The sequence below is a fragment of the Adiantum capillus-veneris genome, chromosome 27 (assembly GCF_014529385.1).
Source record: "Adiantum capillus-veneris isolate H3 chromosome 27, ASM1452938v2, whole genome shotgun sequence".
NCBI lineage: Eukaryota > Viridiplantae > Streptophyta > Polypodiopsida > Polypodiales > Pteridaceae > Adiantum > Adiantum capillus-veneris.
In genome coordinates this window covers 124,782,442-124,804,836 of record NC_140957.1, presented here as the reverse complement: position 1 = coordinate 124,804,836, position 22,395 = coordinate 124,782,442, and the positions used below count along the sequence as shown (strand labels likewise).

Sequence of the window (22,395 nt, the reverse complement as noted above, 5' to 3'; positions counted from 1 at the left end):
GCCATGGACCAATTGTGCATAGAACCCAATCGCACGCGCACACACACACACACACACACACACACACACACACACACACACACAGAGAGAGAGAGAGAGAGAGAGAGAGAGAGAGAGAGAGAGAGAGAGAGAGAGAGAGAGAGAGAGAGAGAGAGAGAGAGAGAGAGAGAGAGAGAGAGAGAGAGAGAGAGAGAGACTCAAGATTCTACTTCTGCTTGCCTCTCATCGCAAACCCAATTGAACTCAAGGAGAGCTTGGAGGGTCAGTACCATGAAGAAGGGAATTACAACAGCCGGTGCTTGCAAGCCATGATCTGTGCATTCCCAACCTCATTCCATCTATGCTTATAACCTTGCCTCCATCCTAGGTAGGCTCTGATGCAACACCCGTATTGAACGCATGCAGAAAGAGAGGCTATGACCACACATGCATGAGTTAGACTGCAATTTTGTACCATGTGAGAGAGTGTGTGCACTCACTTTTGGAAAAGAGAGAGAGAATATCTTTAGATTCTCATAAAGTTTTTATTTTTGAAATGGGTACTCCCTATTATGATGATGCTAATGATAGAATGATGATGACTCTTAAATCTCATTACCATATCCACCTTTATGGAGAGGACCTGTAACGACGAATGAGGTGGTACATCTAATGGAAGATTTTTATGTGATAAGATATGATTAAATCCAAATGTTCTCTTAGTTCTTGTATTTGATTTAGTGACAACAAATTGAAACTTATTTGTGTTGACTATTGTGCAGGAATCACTACTACTACTACTACTCAAATTATCTGTTGATTAGTTTTTATGAGTGGAATTTCTAACAAGGATTGGTTGGGTATTACCATGCTCCCCTTGCAATTGATGAGCAAACACGATTAGAACATGTTTTTGTGAGAGAGGTGGGACAACACAAACCCTGAAATGCAATGTCTTCACTTCGGTTTATTTTGCAACAAATAGTTACTAAAATTATATACAATAGGTGATGTTCTTCAACAATTGAAACAAAATGTACGCAACATTGGACCATGGGTATTTCACGTGTAAGCTTGAGTTTTGTTTCGAGTCTTTGCCATTCTATTTCTAGTTACCTCTTATGGAAGGACTATAATTAAAATGACAATTACATTTTATTGTCTTGAGAGATATAAAAGAATTTAGTGTGCAATTTAAGTGTAGTGGTGGATAAAGGGTTTTCCTTTGGAGAGAGACATGGTTTTGCTTTGTTTTTACTTATAGGTTTTGAATAGTTTCTCTTCTTTTTTCCCGCCTTGGTGGCCCCTTCACCTCACCGTGTGAAGGCTCCGGTTGTAGTGACATTGATACAGCGAAGGATGAGGGAAAATAGAAACCGCATCTTATTAATTAATGTTCTCCTCCCCAAGGCTCAGCCCCAGGAGCGGGCATCAGGACTCACACACACTCGCGCGCGCGCTCACTCACACACACACACACAGAGAGAGAGAGAGAGAGAGAGAGAGAGAGAGAGAGAGAGAGAGAGAGAGAAAGAGAGGTGTGCAAATATGCAGTAGACAAAGGTATTGCCATGAACGAGCTTTGAGACAGCCCGTAGCATTGATTCGCAGCTAAGAGATCATGGATGCCAGTGGCAGCTGTTCAGAGTCTGAGCAACCGGATGTGGCAAGTAGAGTTTCAAAGAAAGGGTTCGACTCTAAGGATACCTCATTAGGTCTGATTCCTGGCTTATCAAATGATGTAGCCCAACTGTGTTTGGCCAGAGTGGCAAGGGGTACATTGCCGAAGCTGCGATTTGTATGTACAACTTGGAAACACCTATGTGAAAGCAAGGATTTTTGGGACTTGAGATACAAGGTATGCAGGGAGAGAAACATGCGCAGTTAGATGTGCTCCTGTATAGTGTATGCAAGTTAGTCAGTGTATGCTTGTGTGTGCATCTACTTTGTGTTACGTCATTGACATACATGAATGTACTAATACATGGAGAGTATGCATCTGCTTACTTTGTGAACGTCTTGCTACCTCAAATGCCATGCATGCTTTTATAATGGGCATTATTTGCTTGTGTTGCATTAGCTGTTTTGATGGTATGGCTGGGATGTTCTATCACCACAAATAGGCCAAAGCAGTTGCTTAGACGGATTCCTCTTATCTAATCAGGTTGGCTCTGCTGAAGCATGGCTATACGTTCTGACAGAGAAGCCAAGTGGTTCTCCTTTCAAGACTTTCAGTCCACGGCTGAATAAGTGGTTTGAATTACCTCAAATGTTAAAGCCGTCAGAGGATTCTCTCTTGCAAGGCTTTGCATGCGCTGCTTTAGGCCCCACACTTCTAGTTATGGGGGGAATGTATCAGTCATTTGATAAAATCAGGCAAGAGTACTTACCAGGTATTTTTTTTGTATGTGCAACAAAAGTAGCTGGACAAAAATAGGTTAATTTCATTCTTCACTCCTTTTCATGTAAATAAGTCCCCCCTGCCCAAATATTGAAATGGAAACATTAGAAGTGGTTGTTTTTCAAGGTTTTGCAAGGCAGTGTTGTTAGATGTCATGCCTTGCTGCTTTGCACGTATGACATTGGCATAATGTATGACTAGTGTTTTGTCCGGGACTGGCTACCCATATATATGACATACAGGCCTTGTAGGTCTCTTTTTGATTTCCATGCAGTGAGCAACCATCTTTGTTTAGTGGTGTATGAGTTCACTTTTAGGTGGGTGCCTCCCACAATTTGAGATTAAACATTTGAGATTGGGCTACTGTGTCTCTTTCCCACCCCACTTTTGGGCATCATCTGGTGGCCAGTGGTTTGGCTTGGAAATGACCTGCTCAGGAGGTCTCACCATTTGCAGTATTTTTGTTCAGCCCCTTGTGGACGGTGACACTTTTGTGAGCACTGCATTTGCAATCGGTCCTATGACAATGGAAGTGGTGTAGACAGTGCTCTGAGAAACACCACATAAAAAAATGGAAAAGAGACTTAAAAGACTGTAGAATTGACCAAGATCCACCAAGGTTGCTATGGAGGAATAACCGCAACATAATAACTAGAAGTAACCTGGACTGTCACAAACTGATGTGGTAGTAGACAGCCCTGCTGACATGGCAGCGATGATGCGGCCAGCTGACGCAGGAGCTGTACAGGCAATAGATGTATCATTACTGACTTAGTAAACAGAAGGAACAATGATACAAAGAAGCTACGGACAAGCGGACACGCAGACTTCACATCGTGAAGTTTTCGTCCGAGTTACGACCAATTGACATTGTACTAGTTCTTTCTATTTTTTATGGTGTGTATGCTGTCACAAAGTGATGATGTGGCTACTGAGAGCAGAAACCCTAATTTGCAGAAACCCTAATTTCTGGAAACCCGAACCCTAACTACTGGCTGAAACCCTAATGTGGCTGGAAACCCTAAAACAGGCGGCAAAAATGCCACGTGGCAGCAGTACGGGCCTCCGGATTTTTCGGGCTGAAAAAAGGCCAGCTTGGGCGACACAATATCTGCTTTTTCTCTACGCTTTGGCAAGGAAGGAGAGAGAGAGAGAGAGAGAGAGAGAGAGAGAGAGAGAGAGAGAGAGAGAGAGAGAGAGAGAGAGAGAGAGAGAGAGAGGGCTTTTTTTTCTGGAAGCTTTTGGGGCTCTGCTTTTGGGCATCCCTTGTAAACAAATAAATAAGTGATTTAGGGTACACTCTGCAAGGCATCTGGAGGCAGAGTCTGAGAATGAAACCCTAACCGCTTTCTTGTACTTTGACATTGATTTAATACATAAAGACATACCAAAAGGGCGCCAGTCTTTGGGGCCAATATCTCTAGGCACGGAAGTCCGCCGGGCCAGTGCTATTGTGATCTGTGAATTGTTTTGAAGTGGTTATTTGGTGCTGTTGCGATTGATTCTTGACTTGGAGTGCCAAGTCTGTTACAGTGGTATCAGAGTAGAAGTCTCAAGAATGACAGAAAAAAGCAGTGGATCACCATCGTCGTGACTTGAAATTGAAGGAGGATGATTGGGTGCTCTTACGTTTTGAGAAGGTATGCCTAAGAAAGAAAAAGGGAAAGGAGAGGCTTTTTCCAAAGCTTAGTATGCGATACTACGGACCTTTCCAGATCACTGAAAAGATAAATGATGTCTCCTTCTAATTGAAACTGCCAGATACTTGGAGGATTCACAATGCATTTCATGTGAGTCTCTTGAAACCTTTTAAAGGTGATGTGCCTGATGATGGGGAGCCTGATGAGCAACCCGAAGTGGAAGAAAACGAGGAGATCCTTGTTCCTGAACAGATTTTGACACATAAGGATACGAAGAATAAAGATAAATTCCGAAGGCGGTTCTTGGTTAAGTTCAAGAACTATCCTGCTTTGGATGCAAAGTGGATGGAGGAGGAGGACCTAGCAGATACTCCTCAGATTGTGAAACTTTATCTCGATGCTTTTGGTTTGGCATAGTCTACTTGAAATGGAACCCAGAATTCAGCTTGGCCGGAGATTTGGTGCAGTGGGATGCACAAGAGGGAAGTCACTCCGCTCCTTTGTCAAGAGATGCCTTGATTTTGATACTAAAGTCACTGATGTCTCTTTGAGCTTCAGGGATATTGAGAGCTGACAATATTCTGTTGGATGACTTTATGAAATGGAATTCGTGATTATGATACTGATTTGTTCTTGACTTCTTTTGAGTGCATGAACTGATAGACGAAATGACTGCAGCATTTTGGTCTGATTGATCTCGAATAGACATGGTTGCAATAGGGGTTAGTCAATCGGACATCGATGAGGTCCCGATTGGATCTAGATGCGATTGCTAGCTTCATTGCCGATAAATCATGGTCTAAGATCCGAATGAATGTTGAATGTCTAGTGATGTCTAGTGACGTCCTGTGATGTGACTCTCGATTTGGTACATGTGCTAGATGTGTGTTCCTAGTACGTAGGTACTAACAATCAGTGTGTGCTAAAACGGTTTATGGCTTCTGTCGTAATCGCCCGAGGCGTAATTGTGGGCGATTACAATGCTTTCAAGAGGGGGTATATCACAAAGTGATGACGTGGCTAATTCTTGCAAACCCTAATTTTTGCCAAAAACCCTAATTTGCAGAAACCCTAATTTCTGGAAACCCTAACCCTAACTGCTGACTGAAACCCTAATGTGATTGAAAACCCTAAAACAAGCGGCAAAAATGCCACGTGGCATTAGTATGGGTCTCCGGATTTTTTGGGCTGAAAAAAAGGCCAGCTTGGGCGACGCAAAATTTGCTTTTTTTCTACGCTTTGGCAGAGAGAGAAGAGAGAGATAGAAGAGAGAGAGAGAGAGAGAGAAGAGAGAGAGAGAGAGAGAAGAGAGAGAGATTTACTTGTGCTTTATTTTGAAACCCTATAGAGGTTTGAGAGAGAGATTTTTGCTTTTGTTCTAGAACTTTTTGGACTTTTGCTTTTGTGCACCCTTGTAAACCAATAAATAAGTGTTTAGGCACACTTTGAGGGTATCTGAGCAGAGTTGAGAGTGAAACCCTAACCGCTCTCTTGTACTTTGACATTGATTTAATAAATAAAGAAATACCAAAAGGGGCGCCAGTCTTTGGGGCCAATATCTCTAGGCACGGAACTGCGCCGGGCCAGTGCAAATCTATTGTGATCTATGAATCGTTTTGAAGTGGTTATTTGGTGTTGTCGCGATTAATTCTTGACTTGGAGTGTCCAAGTCTGTTACATATGCCCATTCAACTACCTCATTTTTGTGCTAATTTTTTTGATTCAACGCTTCTAGGCTTCATTATGGCTGAATTTGCCCTTGATTTTCGGAGTCATGACAAAAACTCATTACATTGAACTGTGTTGATGTATGCTCATGTGTGCATGCGTGTGGTGTGTGTTGTGTTTGGGAGCATATGTTAGTACCTAGTTCTACACCCACTATTGGGCACTGACGATGTTAGTGGGGACGTCATGGTCTTTAGTCATTACTATGCTTGATGGAGCTGATGGCTATATTGTTTTGTGGGTGACTACCATGGGTCTATACCTTGCACTTTCCTTTTAAGGGTGAATGTGGGCTTATCTTGGATTCAACTAGGCATATACGTTTTGAAAACCTGTTTGGGGGCAGGCCTTGTCATTTTGCATTTAGATGTCAAAGGGTGCCCGGTCAGACTCTTCACAAAGGCATCGCCTCGGCATCGACAGAAAGGTGACCCAAAATCTACTATCTGCTATGGAAAGTGTCACGTGACACATCCAACCCTATGTGTCCGTGGACAAGCTACAGCACGACAAGGGTTCAGTCAATTCAGTCAGTCTAGATTTAGAAGTGATCTGGCACTTTTGTGAGTCTGTTCGCAAACCGTGCATGTCCAGACACTTAGTGTAGATGCATATCCTCTGGTTGCACACAACATGATCATAAAAATTCCCATCAGAATCCGTTAGGGGAATTTTCCTGTGCATTTAGCCTATTTTACCTATTTTTGACATTTTTCACTTATTATTTTTAAGTGACTTGTTGAAAAGCAAGTAGGGCAAATTGAGTGAGTTTGTATATAAGCAAACCTAGGCTAGCACTAATTGGCAGAAGAGGCAGCAAGAGCACCTTGCTCAATAGGCAACTTCTCAGCAAGACCAACCCCCGCGACAACTTTGGCGTTTTCTCTCACCAGAAGGCCTAGCGTTTTTGCACTAGATCAGCCAGCGTTTTTGCAATTGCAGATTCCCGGCGATAGTAGACAACAGATCAGCCCTAGCATTAGCAAATTTCCACAGCAACACAATAGATTTCCTAGCGTTAGCAGATTTCTCGGCAAGGTCAGTTTTCAGCCCTAGCGTTTTTTATTTGCAGATCAGCCCCAGCATTTTATAGATTCACCGCGACGGAACACCAAGAAGCATCAGCATTTTCAGTTTTCAGCCTATAGACATCGCAAAATAAGTCCTGAACCTTGCAGATCTCACCTTCCTGCAGCAGCTCCTCGCCGCACGGTCAGTTTCCGCAAGGTTTACAGTTTCAGCCCGGAAAACGCAGAATTCAGCATTTGCCCAGTCACTTAACATAGATGCATATCCTCCGGTTGCACACAGCATGATCATCGGAATTCCCATCAGAATCCATTAGCATCAGTTAGGGGAATTTTCTAGTGCATTTAGCCTATTTTCCTATTTATTGGGATTTTCACTTATTACTTTTAAGTGACTTTCCTACAAAAGTAGGTAGGGCAAGTTTGCTAAGTTTGTATATAAGCAAACTAGAGCTAGCACTATTTGGCAGAAGAGGCAGCAGGAGCACCTTGCTCAACAAGCAACTTCTCAGCAAGACTAACCCCCGCGACTACTCTGGCGTTTTCTCCACAGAAGACCTATCGTTTTTGCATCAGATCAGCCTTGGCGATTTGTGCACAGCAGATCAGCCCCGACGTCATCACGACACAGCAGATCAGCCTAACGTTTTTGCATTTACAGAACCCCGGCGACAGAAGGACCAATTTCAGCCCCTGGCGTTTTTGGATTTCAGCAGCAAATTAAGACCGGCATTATTCACCTAAAGTGTAGCAGATTCAGCCCGTAAAGACCATCAGTTTTCAGCCCTAAGAAACCTCATTTTTCAGCCAAGAAAATGCAGCCAAAACAGTCATTTTCAGCCATCGAAACAGTCCCGAAATTCAGCGATTAGAAGATCTCAGATTTCAGCCATCGTCGTCATCGTCATCGTCGTCGTCGTCGTCGTCATCGGCATAGACCAATTTGCATACTCCATTGCATACGCATTGTACACCTTTGTGCAATCAAAGAATAGACCACTCTCGCCGACGAGAGTGGGGCCTTCGGAGGAGGGTTTTACAACCTCTCGGGTGTCGTATCTCTTCTCTCTCCTTCTCTCAGTCCCATTCACTTGCACGCACAATCCACTCACGTTGTTCGTGACCACAACACTCTACAAGACGGAAAGCTCTCTCTTTCCCTAAAGAACTAAAAGGAACCTTGAGCAATAAAGATCACTAATCTTGAGAAAATACAACATTCATTCCACTGCACCTAACATTGGTATCAGAGCTTTGGAAGTGTTTTGCATTACTCAAGAAAAGAACCACAAGAACCATAAGTTTTTTTTTTTTTGCTTGTTGCGATCGCACGAACCCAAGTTTACTTTGGGCGTGGCGATTCGTAATCGTGTTTTGTTGAAGAGTGACAGGAATCCCAAGAAAGAAGGGATTGTCCAACCTTTCCTTGTGTCTCTTTTCACTCATTGAGAGCGGACCGTGCACTTAGCGGCCGGCCAATCGACGTGAGGTGGGAAAAAGCAACCTTGGTGTGAGCGCAAGGCTGCCAAGGGGTGCGCCCGCAGAAAAGGGTAGAACTCAGGTGAAGAGAAGATCCTTCTTCAACGCTATTTGCAAGCGAAAGAACACCTCAAGAACCCTAGATTCTCACGAATCAAGGACCTCAAGAACCCAAGACCCCCAAGAACCCCCAAGAACCTACGACTTCAGAATGATCATCACTCGAAGCGGAATGGATACTTCGCTTGGAAGTGATGAGCATGAGAGAGGCAAAGAAGAATTTTCCCCACCAGGAGGTTTTTCTGACCCTTCCCCATCTACAACATTGATTGCACTAACTCCATTGGAGGAGTTGGAACCGTTGTTTATGGAACAGACTTTACAACGCAAAGCAAGAAATGCAGTAAGAATGGCAGCCATAGTGCGTGAGCGTGAGCAAGCACGCTTGGAAGCCAAAGAACGACAAGCCACATTGGATCGTGAATTCAAAGAAATGGAACGCAGACACGCAGAGAACCAAGAAAGACTAGCAGAATTTGATCGTAAGAACAAAGCCCTCAAAGAACAGAGCGATCGACAGAACAAAGAGATGTTGCAAATTTTTTCTCAAGTACAGGCGTACTTTGCACAGAATCACGAAAAGGAGACTCTCCGTCTCTTCTTCTCCAAAGCATGACACACAGGATTTACATGATTGTGTGAAGCATGATGATGATTTGATTGATAATGATTTGCATGATGAGAAGCATGATGATTTGCATGATGATTTGAAGCACAATGATTTGCATAATGATTTGGATGACAATGACAAGCATGATGATTTGCATGATCAAGATGTGATTTCTCACAAGCATGATGAATTGCATGAAGATGATGTGATTGTTCACAAGGATGATGTGTTAGTGGATGCTTTTCCTAGCGAAGCTAACCTCGTTGTAGATTCGATCAATCACGAAGAATCGATCTTGGCTTACGAGTCGAGGTCCACAGATCCCCCACAAGAAGATTCGATCAATCACGCAGGATCGATCTTGGCTCTCGAGCCTAGGTCAACAAAACCCCCTCAGAAAGAACCCAATCAAGAAGAACCCCTTCAGGAAGAACAGATCTTGGCTCTCGTGCCTAGGTCTCAAGAACCATCACAGGAAGTATTATGTGTTCGCATGATTGATACGCACGCATTGTTCGAGTGTTTCATTCGTGAAGGTTTCCTGTATTTTAGTCAGCATCGTTATGTGATCCCTTTTCCTTGGCATGACATTTTGTATGTTGAGCACGTTTCTCTCATGGATGAGCACGAATGTATGCGGATTGTGCATGAAAAGTTGAAAAGTTTGTATGTCAGGAAGCCACATTCCATGTCTCTTCCTTGGCATGACACAGTTTCCGAACGAGAATATGATTGTATGAGCACCAAGCATGGGCATTTCCATTGTGATTTGCCATAGTTGATTGATTTCGATCAAACAGAAAAGATCCGACCGCATTGTTTGTATGTGTTTGATGAACGGGTTGTCACTCCGTCTCTATGTTCATCTACATTGCATACACAGTCTTTAGAGAAGACAAGATTTTTTTCCTTCACTTTACATGGAATGAGTATGTTCATGGTTTTGTGTTGGAGATGGTTTCAGAAATTTTCAGCTATGGAATTTCTTGAAGAAGAAAGCAGCATGACTCTCGACGAAGTTGAAGCAAGGAAGAAGCCACAAAAGACTTTGTGTCGCTTTCGGCGCGGCCCAAAGAAGCAAGCGTTGCAGATCTTTATGAAGTTCAAGTATCGCACGACCCACACATCAGAGTGGGCCGGCGAAGAGTCCCTTCCAGGATTCCGGATGCTGTTGGCGGTCTCCCTCGACGCCATACAGTTTGGTACCAATACCTCACTTTGAAAAGGAGGAGATGTCACGTGACACATCCAACCCTATGTGTCCGTGGACAAGCTACAACACGACAAGGGTTCAGTCAATCCAGTCAGTCTAGATTTAGAAGTGATTTGGCACTTTTGTGAGTGTTCGCAAACCGTGCATGTCCAGACACTTAGTGTAGATGCATATCCTCTAGTTGCACACAACATGATCATAAAAATTCCCATTAGAATCCTTCAGAGGAATTTTCCACTGCATTTAGCCTATTTTACCTATTTTTGACATTAACACAGTAGATTCCCTAGTGTCAGCAAATTTCCCCGCAAGGTCAGTTTTCGGCCCTAGCGTTTTTTATTTGCAGATCAGCCCCAACGTTTTGCAGATTCACCGCGACGAAACACCAAGAAGCATCAGCGTTTTCAGTTTTCAGCCTTTAGACATCGCAGAATAAGTCCCGAACCTCACAGATCTCACCTTCCCGCAGCAGTTCCTTGCCGCATGGTCAGTTTCCGCAAGGTTTACAGTTTCAGCCCGGAAAACGCAGAATTCAGCATCTGCGTTTTCAGCGCGTCGTCGTCGCATCGTCGCCATCGACATCGTCATCGACATAGAGTCAGAATTCAGCAGATAAAGATTTGCAGATTTCAGCCCTTACCGTTTTTAGATTTCAGCCCGTCTCGTCATCGTCCTCATCGTCATCGACATGGTCAGCAAGTCCAAGCATTGTAGAGATTTGTGCAATCATAAGTAGACCGCTCTCGCCATAGAGAGTGGGGCCTTCGGAGGAGGGTTTTACAATGTCTCTGGTGTCGTATCTCTCTTCTCTCTTTCTCTCAGTCTCATACACTTGCACGCACAGTGTCCACTCACTTTGTTCGTGATCATAGCACTTTCCATTAAGAACGGAAGGCTCTCCCTTCCATAAGAACTAAAAGCAACCGTGAGCAAAATATGGAACACTCATCTTGAGAAAGAACAACATTCATTACGCTGCACCTTACAGAAAGAGGTTGGACCAGTACTCAGTTAGTACCTCGGTACACATGAAGTCCTCGAGGGAGGTGAGAACGCTTGGTCTCGGGATTGGAAAGCAAAAGGCAAATGGAAGAGCACGGAAAAGGACAAAGGCAAAGGCAAGCTTGACAAGGACGGAGACAGTGATCCCACCTAGGAGATCAGCAGCATGGCACACATGGTGGTTGCCACAGTGACCACGATGCGAGATTTTTGTAGGACCCGATTGGTGACATTGCGTACATGACCATACCACATTGGTACATGGGAGAGCGATGTGGATATTTCTAGAGATTGATGACTCTTTGGTAGTTGTGATATGTATCTATGCCCCCACTTCGGCTCAGGAGAGAGTTGAGTTTTGGCAGCAGATTATTGATGTATTGCCTACTATGGATACATGGATCGTTGGGGGTGAATTTCAACAATTAGAGACCTCTAAGGATTGGCATGCAGTTTTGCCACCTTCTTTGCCATTTATTGCACCACGTGAGAAGGATGCTTGTGATAGAATCCTTTGTGCAGTTTGTGGTATAAGTGCCTGGCATGTCCCTTCCTTGACTCATACTCTTCAATTATTGTAGTTTTCGTGGGTTTTAGGAGGCAGTCAAATTGCTTGCTAGAGCGATTAGATAGATTTTACATTGGCGCTTGGGCAGCATCTCATGGAGGGACAACTAGGTTTTGGCCAGCTACAGTGCTCTCTGATCATGTCTTAGTTTATTTGCATTTGAGATTTCAGATTTCCTCTATGCCTAGATGAGGATCACGCATCCCTGGCTCAATGTTACATGATGTTCCTTTGTGTCGGTCCTCGGATGATTTAAGATGTTTGGTCCCTCATTGGCTTTGTGTTAGGTCAGTAGAATGATTGTTTGCGCTTTGCTCAAGATGAGTGCTCCGAACTGTGCTCAAGGTTCCTTTTAGTTCTTATGGGAGGGAGAGCCTTCCGTTCTTAGTGGAAAGTGCTATGATCACGAACAAGTGAATGGACAATGTGCGTGCAAGTGTATGATACTAAGAGATAGAGAGAGAAGAGAGATACGACACCAGAGACGTTGTAAAACCCTCCTCCGAAGGCCCCACTCTCGTCGACGAGAGTGGTCTACTTTTTGATTGCACAAAGTGGTACAATGACGATGCAATGGACTCATGCAATCTGGGACTATGCAGATGACGACGACGACTTTAGGGCTAAAATCTGTGGTCTGCTAACTACTGAATTTCGGGACTGTTTCGGTGGCTGAAAATGACTGTTTTGGCTGCGTTTTCGAGGGCTGAAAATGGCTGTCTTCTGCAATGCTTCAAGGGCTGAATCTGCTACTGTCGGGAATGCTGAAATTGCTGCTGCAAGTGCTCCATTTATGGCTGAAAATGAAAACGCTGTTGCATCTGAAAAACGCTAGGCTGTCTGGGAAGTTTCGGCGATGGCAAACTGGAAAACGCTAGGGGATTTGGTACTATTGCTAGCGATCTGCAAACGCCAGGGATTATGGTTGGCGATGATGCAAGCTGAAAACACCAAGGGCTAGAGGGAGATGGTGATGGAGACCAAAAACGCTAGGGGTACTGCTGGGGTTCCGTTGAGAAGGTGCCTGTTGAGCATGTACTCTTGCTGCCTCTTCTGCCATTTAGTGCTAACTTTGGTATTTTCTTAGAAAAATTGCGCTACCTACTTTTGTTGGAAAGTCACTTAAAAATAATAAGTGAAAATTGTCAAAAATAGGGAAAATAGGCTAAATGCATTGGAAAATTCCCCTAAACTGAATCTGATGGATTCTAAAGGGAATACTGACGATCATGCTGTGTGCAACCAGAGGATATGCATCTATGCTAAGTGACTGGGCATGCACGGTCTACGAATAGACTCACAAAAAGTGCCAGATCACTTCTAATCTAGATTGATTGGATTGACTGAACCCTGATCATGTTGTAGCTTGTCCACGGACACATAGGGTTGGATATGTCACATGACACTTTGCCTTTCTAGCACATATACTACTACGCCTTCTCAGGCTTGCAAACAGATAGTTGGGGAGCGGCGACGAAACTGTGCTCCGTAGGGAAGGAGAGTTACATATGCTGACAACTTGAGGAGTTTCCAGGAGATGAGTTTTTGAGTGAGCGCGAGTCTTGACATCCAGAGAGACTCTTTGTCACATCCAGATTGAGAAGTCCGAATTCTCCTATCATGCTTCGGTATCGACATGGATATCCAAGGCAGATAGGATGAATAAGGATTTTTTTGCACATTTCAAGGCTCGTCCCAAGGGTACTTCTATCAGGGCCTTGTGTGATTATGCAGACGGGTTGCACACAGGTCTGGATGAGGTCCTTTATTTTTTAGCATTGTATTCTTGCAGATTAGTTGCTTGATATTGTTATGCATGCCCGAGAGGAGGGTTGGTTCATTCCATCTTCCGCTGCCTACTTTGACAGATGTATACATAGCACTCACATTGTTCTCCCCGTTTTTTTTCATCCTTTGGGTGATAGGCCTTTGAGCATCTTCCGAGGTCTCTTATGTACACAGTATACAGCCACTTCCCCCCCCCCCCCCCCCACACACACACACACACACACACAGAAGAACGTGAACGATAATGGAAATTGATCTACAATTGACGCCTTTGAAGGGCGCCCGGTTGCCCGTAATGTTGGGGAGTCACGGCCCAAAATGAGGGTGCCCTCAGAATTCGGCCTAAAGACTGAAGTGGCCAAAGTCCGGGCACAAATAGGTATTGTGAAAGACCCAATGAAAACATTTACTCTCACAAAGGCCCACTCTCTATACTCGAGTCTCTCCCTAGATCTCATGAGATTACTTTCAAAAACATTGATACCCACATAAAACGGGAATGCAATGTAGTGTAATATCCACATCCTAGTCTTTCAACCTTAGCTTACAGAGCAGTGAGTTTTTAGCAGTTGCTACGTGCGTACCTCCCTCTATAAAGATAGCTCTATCTTCAAAGAGTCAGCTCACTCTTTTAAGATAGAACTATCTTTATAAAGGGAGGTACGCACGTAGCAACTGTTAAAAACTCACTACTCTGTAAGCTAAGGTTGGAAGACGAGGATGTGGATATTACACTACATTTCATCCCCGTTTATGTAGGTATCGATGTTTTTTTTGAGCAGTAACCATAGGAGTTGAGCGGTAGAGTGATTCTCTATGCAAAGGACATTACTTTATTCTCTCATAGTCTCTCTGTCTTGGCATTTTTAGAGTGATTACGGAAACTAAAGTGGGCAAACCTCTGTATTGATGGATGCTTGTGTGTTTTCAGGGAAGCTTGTATTGATGACTAGAACTACAGGCAGCCATATGGCACTGTAAAACATTATTGGGGATGTAGTTTTGTTAATACTACAATGATGTAGCTGATGCTTATATCGTATTATTGTGGATGGCTACCTTAAGTCAATAACTTGCTCTTTGCTTTAACGGCCTCTGCTTGGGTTCATCTATTGTCTTGATAATAATAGGGATAGTCTCTGGAGACATTCAGGGATACAATTCGTGCACAAATCAATGGTCTAAAGCTCCGAATATGAAAACTCCACGTAGCTGGTTTGCTGCAGCAGTCATCGGACAGTGTGTGTATGTTGCTGGAGGTCAGGGGAAGGATCGCTTTTTGAACTCTGTAGAAGTTTATGATTCACGGATAAACAGGTGGTCCTATGCTCCGAATATGAATCATGTGCGTTCCAGCTGCCGTGGTTTGGCTGCTCAGGGGAAATTTTGGGTTATAGGAGGTGAGCTCATGCGCAACCAGTATGGTGAAAGGCCAGAAAGAGGATCAGCTGAAGTTTATGATCCTGAAACCCGCCAATGGACACTGATCCCTGAAATGTGGCTGGATACACAAAAGGTATCTTAGTCTGGATTTCTTATTTGCAAGGGGTCTGTATGTATATACCTACATATGTGTAATGCATGTAGGCTGATACATACTGCATGCGCCTGCTTGAATGTGGATGTTCACACGTACCTATTTACCATGGGAATACATTGGGGATCTCTGTGTGGGGCAGAGGCTTGCAAGCTGGAGGGAAAGGTCATGTGTGGTCTCATCTCCACTCTAGCATGTGACTCATCAAGAGCTATCCGGTGATATATGCGTCGATAGGGTTTGGAAGTGGGAGGTGGGTCATTGCTCATATTCACCACCAGAGCATGATGCTTGCATAGATGTGTTTGAACATGAATGCCATTTATGGATCATGAGAACATGCTTGCATAGATGTGTTTGAACATGAATGTCATTTATGGGTTGGTTTTATTGCATCTATGCATAGTTCTTCTGTGTATGTATTCCAGGTACCTGGACCAAGCACAGTGCATTGTGGAAAATTGCTCTTTGTGCACAAAAGCAAGTTGATGATGTATGATGATGTCGCAAATCATTGGTACCATGTGGGATATTTATCGGGTGTGGATATGTTTAATGACCGATTTTGGCGCTTTGCATTTGCTTGTGAGAGCATTGATGATGAGCTTTACATTGTTGCTGGACTTCGAGGACAAAAGCAAAACAGACACTTTGTGCAAGCTCTCAACACAACAGAAGCAAGCAAGGTGAGAATTGAGGGACCATCCAAATACACACTGTGGAAGAATATGGCCAGTATGGGAGCCAGTGAAGGTATTGTATTAGCGTCAGCTGTTGTAACATTATAGTGAATGTAGCTATATTGTCAATGTAAATAATGAAATTGATTGTTCAAAGTTTAGAATTATTTCAGTGTAATTCTTCTTATGTGAGTACAAGTTTGTCATGGTTTATACTTAACAAGTCTGTATTTTAATTTTAACGGAGGGAAAAATGAAATGAAGGCAAATGACAGTAATTTTGGTTAGAGTAGCCTTGAATAGGAGGCCCTTGCCTTAGCGAGATGCCCATTACCTTAGCCCGTGAGCAGCAGCTCCCTCAAGCCCTTGTCCTAGATTTGTGTGGGTTGAGCCTGGCCCATACCTTGATGATACGTTGCATTGTGCTTGCAAAAATGCTTATAAGAACTAGTGCATTCCATGGTTGATGATAAAGGAGGCAATAAATGGAAACACTGTGAAGGGTTGCTATGTGATTTATTTTTTTTGAATTACCAAAATATCCATCAAATTTATGGAAATTCGCACAATACCACGCTATTTTTAAAATTCCCGAAATACCTTTTACTGTTTTTTACAAGGAATTTCTCACGGTTAATACACAAAAGTACTTATTAACAAAGTTGTTAGCTAAAGATATTCACACATGAACCCAAAAATGGTAGCATTTGTGTCCCGTTAATATTGAGCTATTTTGGAGTCCATGATACCATGAGAATACTCATTCTAGGCATGCTTAATTTGTTGAATAGAGGGATTTGTATATAAACTTGTAAAAGACTAATGTTTTTGTCGTATTTGCTATTATCTTGAGTGATATAATGAGAATTTTTGTACATTTCAAGGGATCATTGGGAATTTTAGTTTGAACTTAAGGTATTAATTCTTTTGGATTTAAAAAAAAAGTATACTTAGTTTACCATTATTGACTAGATTGGCCCTTTTCACTAGTAGCCTTTCGCAACTTTTTGTATACTTTGTCTTGTGCTTTTAAGTTGAGTGATCATAGTACACTAGCTTCATTGTCGACTTAATAGAGCCAAAAACAACGGAGAAAGAGAAGGTTAAATACCAAATGAGGCTTGAACGGTAGTCCTATCTTCTATGTTTCCTTGACTTGCAATTGTTCAAGAGAATGAGAGTGATAGGTTGTCATTTTGTACGGAAAAATGCCATGTATTGCAATCTATATGGTACGGTGTATATTCATATGGTGTTTTCGAAAAACTCTCAAGGTTGTAAGTATATTGTATTGTATGATCATACAATGTGTATGTTGTGTATGTTTTGATATGGGCATATTGTACTTCCATTGGTAGAGCTACTTCGATTCATTCTCCAAGGTCAAAAGCAAAGCTGCCAAATAAAGAGTGCATGAATGCGGTGCGTGTGTGGAGAGGGAGAAGAAGAAAGAGAGAGAACACAAGATATAGGTGGAGCAATTTACCACACTTTGTGTGTGAGAGAGCTTCTTATTCTTCTATCTAGTAAAGAATAAGGTATATACAAGTGATGGGCGGTCGGACGTTGTCATAATAACTAATATCTAATTCTCTTAAATGATTTTCTCATGTTAAACTGATCATTTAATATGGGGAAGTATGAAGGCAGAAAAAGCTAGAATATTGGTTAAGTTGGCCCACCGGCCACAGTAGGGATCCAAAGGAGGGAAAATAGGGATCCAAAGGGGGGGGCCATCTACAGAGGAGCAATGTGCAACAAAGGGCTCCAAAGGCCTTAGGGTTCAGCCCATTAAGACTTTCAAAATGCTAAGGTTTCAAAATTCAAAGGTAAGTTCAAATGGTCAAGCTTAGTGAAATTGGATGCTTTGTGAGTGTACACAAAAGTCTTCAAAGTTCCTACATAGGAGGGGGTGACCTTTGTAAGTAGGGGATGAGAGAGAAACACACCCATATACACATACTCACAAGCTCCCTTTATACAAAGGGAATAGGGGACACATGTCAGCTCTCTAGTCCAGTTGTCATCAAGGTGCACTCAAATCCTATTGAATGGCCATAGAGGTGAACCAATGAGAATTAGGCTAGAGTAAATCTAGTTTAATTCATTTAAAAACACTTGATAAAAGAATTAGTAAGAATCAAGCTCTCTAGAAGACAGTTGGATAGTCTCCTAAGGGGTCCAATGAGCATTTAACAGCCCAATGGCTTTCCTGATTCCAATTGGCCAGAAGACAAAGGGATCCAATGAGAGTTTAGTTGTATTATTTAATCACCTAAATCTCTCACAAAAGGGGAAAGGGGGACACATGTCACAAGGCTATCACTTATGCTTTTTAATTTTCATTGGCTAAGCTTTGCAGGATCCAATGGAGTGTCAGCATGAGTATCTTGCAAGAGGGGTCGACCAAGAGAGAGAGAGGGGGTTGAATTTGACAAGGCATTATCACACATACTCACACAATATCACGTGTGAAGCAAGAAGACTCTCTCTCTCTCTCTCTCTCTCAAGCTTTAATGGAAAGCTCATCAACTACTCCAAGCTTGTGAGAAGGGAGGCATACACCAACAACTCTTGGCTTTGTGATCCAAATCGAACCAAGAGCCAAGCTTCAAAGCACGCTCATCTCCTCTATCATGCTAATTACTAAGCTATGCTAAGCTATTATGAGTGATTAGGTGAGGAGATATACTTCTTTCTCGTAAGATTACTCCTTCTTCCTCTCAATCTACTCTCATACCTTGCTAGCTCTCACCCTATTCTATTTACTCAATTGCAATTAATAATACCAACCATTTATAGCTAGCTTGAGGACCTCCCTTCTTGAGCAAGAAAATAGAAACCTTGTGCTCTGATACCAATGTAACATTTAATGGCCTAGAAACTTGTGTGTAGCGAAAAATAGCAAAGACATAGTGAGCATTTCATTAGAATACATTCCTAGTGAGCATAGCAAGAGTGCTTAGATGGGGAGAGCAACAAAAATCATAACACCTAGTTAGATAGGCATGAACAATACTTCAAAAGAGAGAGAAATTAAGCTATTGACAATAGTTAAGGACCGGATTTATATGGAGTCGCGGTCCCTACTCCAAAAGGCTTTGTATTATAGGTTTCCCCCATCAAGGGAGACATTTTATAATACAATTCTTGGTGTACCTTCAATTACTAACTAGTGCAATGAAGATGGAAGCTTCAAGCACTAAGCAAACACTTTAAAACACAACATCAATTCCCTCACGGTCTCAAACCCAAGACCTCACACGCCTTCGCAGTGCTCTTGCCTTCGTATAGATAACGGGGCATCATTGTCAAGAGCTATGGTCTTAATAGTGGAGTCCTATGGGGCTTGCCTACGGCTTAACCACTATTGAGCTATTAGAAGCTTTACAGGAGCCGGCACTGTTTTGATGTTGAAAACCTCTCTCTTCTATTCCTTGCAATTAATGATATTCGAGCCACGGGTACAATAGCTTGAGTGCTTTTCTAAAGGGGTAAAGAGGAGTAGCAACTAGGGCTTAAAGTGCTAAAGTATACCTAAAAAAGTTTACACCTAAAAGTTATTAGAATGACTGACAATAGTAAAGAGAGTGAAAATGTTTATAACTTTGATTTTGCTAATGAGCAGGCTACTAATGATGCCCCTATGCTTGTTAACTACCTTGTTTCTAGGCTTCAACAAGCCATGGGCAATCCATCCCTCCAAAGTGAAGTGCAACGGTAGCTTCGTGCTCATGGGATTCTCCAAGCTCCCCACCATGAAGAGAGAGTACCTAGGAAGCCTCCTTGTGAGACTTCCAAAAGAGGCCTCTCTCCGATTTGGGAAGAAGAAGAGGATCCATACGAAGGGATCAAAAATTTACTTCTTGATGACGTATCTCCTTCCCAAAGAAGAACTCAAGAGACCCCACGCAAAGAACAAGAAAGAAGTGAGTCTCCTACCACCTTGGTAAAGATGGCTCTACGAAAACGGTGGGCAAAACGCTCTTTATCACCTCCTAAACGGAGAAGACCATCGCACACTTCTCCACACCATAATTCAAAGAGGGATGACAAAAAGCAAGAAAAGAAAAGGGCGAGAAAGAGGTAACCCTCTTCTCCATTCTCTTCCTCTTATGAAGAAAGTCATTAATGGTGCAGACAAGGAGGAACAAGACAAGAGAAAGGTGAGAAAGAGGTCACCCTCTTCTCCATCTTCCTCAAATTCTTCATCTTCTGAAGAAAGCGATGGTGCAACTTTTGAACCATAAAAAAGAAGAGGCCATAGGAAATCCTATGCCGCATGGAAGAGATCGTCTAAGCTCAAGAAGTTCAAAGAGGGAGGAAAGAGTATCTCTTTCCTTACCTACAATGGCACCTTTGGTGCTACGGACAAAGTCTTGGCTTTCATCCAACAATTTGATGCGGTGTTTGGAGATGAGGGCTTCACGGAGTCCTCTAAGCTACGCCATGTAGCTATGCATTTTCAAAAGTCCGTCAGGCAATGGTGGTTTAGCCTACGGGAAAACGGTGAAGCTTCACGAACATGGAAAGCTTTAAGAGCTTTCGTTATGAAGCAGTTTTTGGCCACTGATGTCAAAGACAAAGTACTCATCGAATGGTGAAGCTTGAAGCTGTCTCCCTACGAATCCATTCACAAATATGTAGACAAGTTTTGGGACTTACATCTCAAAGCCACTGTCTTCAAAAAGATGGATTTTGGAGAGAAAAAACAACAATTTTGTGTGGGCTTAATTGAAGAAATGGCGGAGTATGTTAACTCCCAAAGGCCACACACCATATCTGCGGTCATACACCATACTATGGTGGCCCCACGAATCAATTTCCAAATGGGGGCTAAGAGAAATCCTAAGCCCACGGAAAACAAGGGTTCTAATGAGCCTAAGGGGAAGGACAATGTCCAAAAGTCTCCTAAGGGCAACTCCAATAACAACAAAGCTAAGGAGAAGGGAGTTTACAAAGGCAAAAACAAACTCTTTCCTGAAGAGCTTGAGTATTATCGCAAGGATAACCGTTGTTTCAAATGCGGCGAGCAAGGGCATGCGTACCGTGCTTGCCCCCAAAAGAACACCTGCCATGAGCCTCCTAGAGATACCTTGGTTGAAATCCAAGAAGAGGAAGCTCACCACAAAGGATCTCCTCTATGCCATGCTTGGGGAAAGGTAAGAGAACATGATGGTTTTATTCTCTTTGACCCTGGTTTTACTCACAATTTCATATCCACAGAGTTGGCCACCAAGCTAGGCATCCAAGCCTATGCGATAAGAGATGTCCTACTCGTCGATGGTGCTTTCAAGGGGCAAGAAGCTTCAGTCACTCCCTTAATCGAGAAATTGAGGCTCCATGTCCAAATCTATGTGGACAAAGAGGACTTCTTTATCTCTCCTCTCAAGCATGAGGATGTAATCCTAGGGGCATCATGGTTTGATCGCATAGCTGCCAATGTTAAATTCCCTGAAAGGAGAATCTACTTTAGGTTCAGGGAAAAAGATATGTACACAGATGCTAAGGAGTTCACCATAGCCATTGTAGATACGCAAGCTTTCAATAAGTCAATAAAGAGCTCTATTTCCGTGTACATGATTTTTGTTAAAGATTCTCAAAATGAAAATAATGCTTTAGCAAAAGAAAATATAAACAATCACAAAGAATTAGAGTTATCCAATTTTCTCAAGGGATTTCAAGATGTTTTTATTGACGACATCCCTTGTGAACTACCTCCTAAATGAGGCAATGATGACCATGCAATTGAACTTCTTCCAGGAAGTTCACCACCTAATAAACCTCCTTATAGAGTCTCTCAAGCTCAACTAGAGGAGATTATGCGGCAAGTGCATGAGTTAGTTGAGAAGGGCATGGTTAGGCCTAGCTCATCTCCATTTTGTTCACCCGTGCTATTAGTGCAAAAGAAAGACGGCACATATCGTATGTGTGTCGACTATAGAGCACTAAATAGGATCACTATCAAAAATAGGTTTCTTGTTCCACGGGTAGAAGACCTATTTGATAAGCTACGAGGGTCGAACTACTTTAGTAGAATTGACCTAAAAAGTGGCTACCATCAAATAAGGATAGTTGATCAAGACATTGTAAAGATCGTATTTCGCACTATATTTGGTCTTTATAAATACATTGTCATGCCTTTTGGCTTGACCAATGCACCAACCACATTCAACCGCTTGATGGAGAAGCTATTCAGGCCTCATCGAACCTTTACAGGAGTGTTCTTTGATGATATTATCATCTACTCTAATTCACTAGACGAACACAAGCAACATCTCCAGGTAATATTTCAAGTTCTACAAGAGAATAAACTTTATATTGATAAAAAAAAAGTAAATGTTTCTTACAAAAGATTCAATATTTAGGTCACATTATCTCTCAAGATGGCATCCAAATGGATCCATCAAAGTTAGAGGTAATAAAAGGATGGCCTAATCCAAGGAATCTTCATGCACTAAGAAGCTTAATAGGTATGTGTGCATACTATAAACGCTTCATAGAAAAGTTCCCACTAATAGCAGGACCATTACATGACCTAACAAAGAAAAACGTTAGGTATACATGGTCTGCCAAGGAAAACAATGCTTTTGAAAAGCTTATCTCTCAACCTGTGCTTAAACTGTCGGATCTCTCAAAGCTATTTGAGGTCCAATGTGACGCTTGTGGTGATTGCCTTGGA

General features: G+C 42.6%; 1 protein-coding gene across 1 annotated transcript; it reads left to right on the top strand.

Moving 5' to 3' along the window:
• The first annotated feature begins 1,343 nt into the window (after positions 1–1,343).
• On the top strand, positions 1,344–15,891 carry LOC147422717 (F-box/kelch-repeat protein At1g16250-like). Its single transcript, XM_086503320.1, has 4 exons — positions 1,344–1,837; positions 2,144–2,372; positions 14,627–15,012; positions 15,462–15,891. Exons 1-4 carry the CDS (start codon positions 1,601–1,603, stop codon positions 15,819–15,821), a joined length of 1,212 nt encoding a protein of 403 aa, XP_086359446.1. The 5' UTR covers positions 1,344–1,600; the 3' UTR covers positions 15,822–15,891.
• Positions 15,892–22,395: the final 6,504 nt, after the last annotated feature.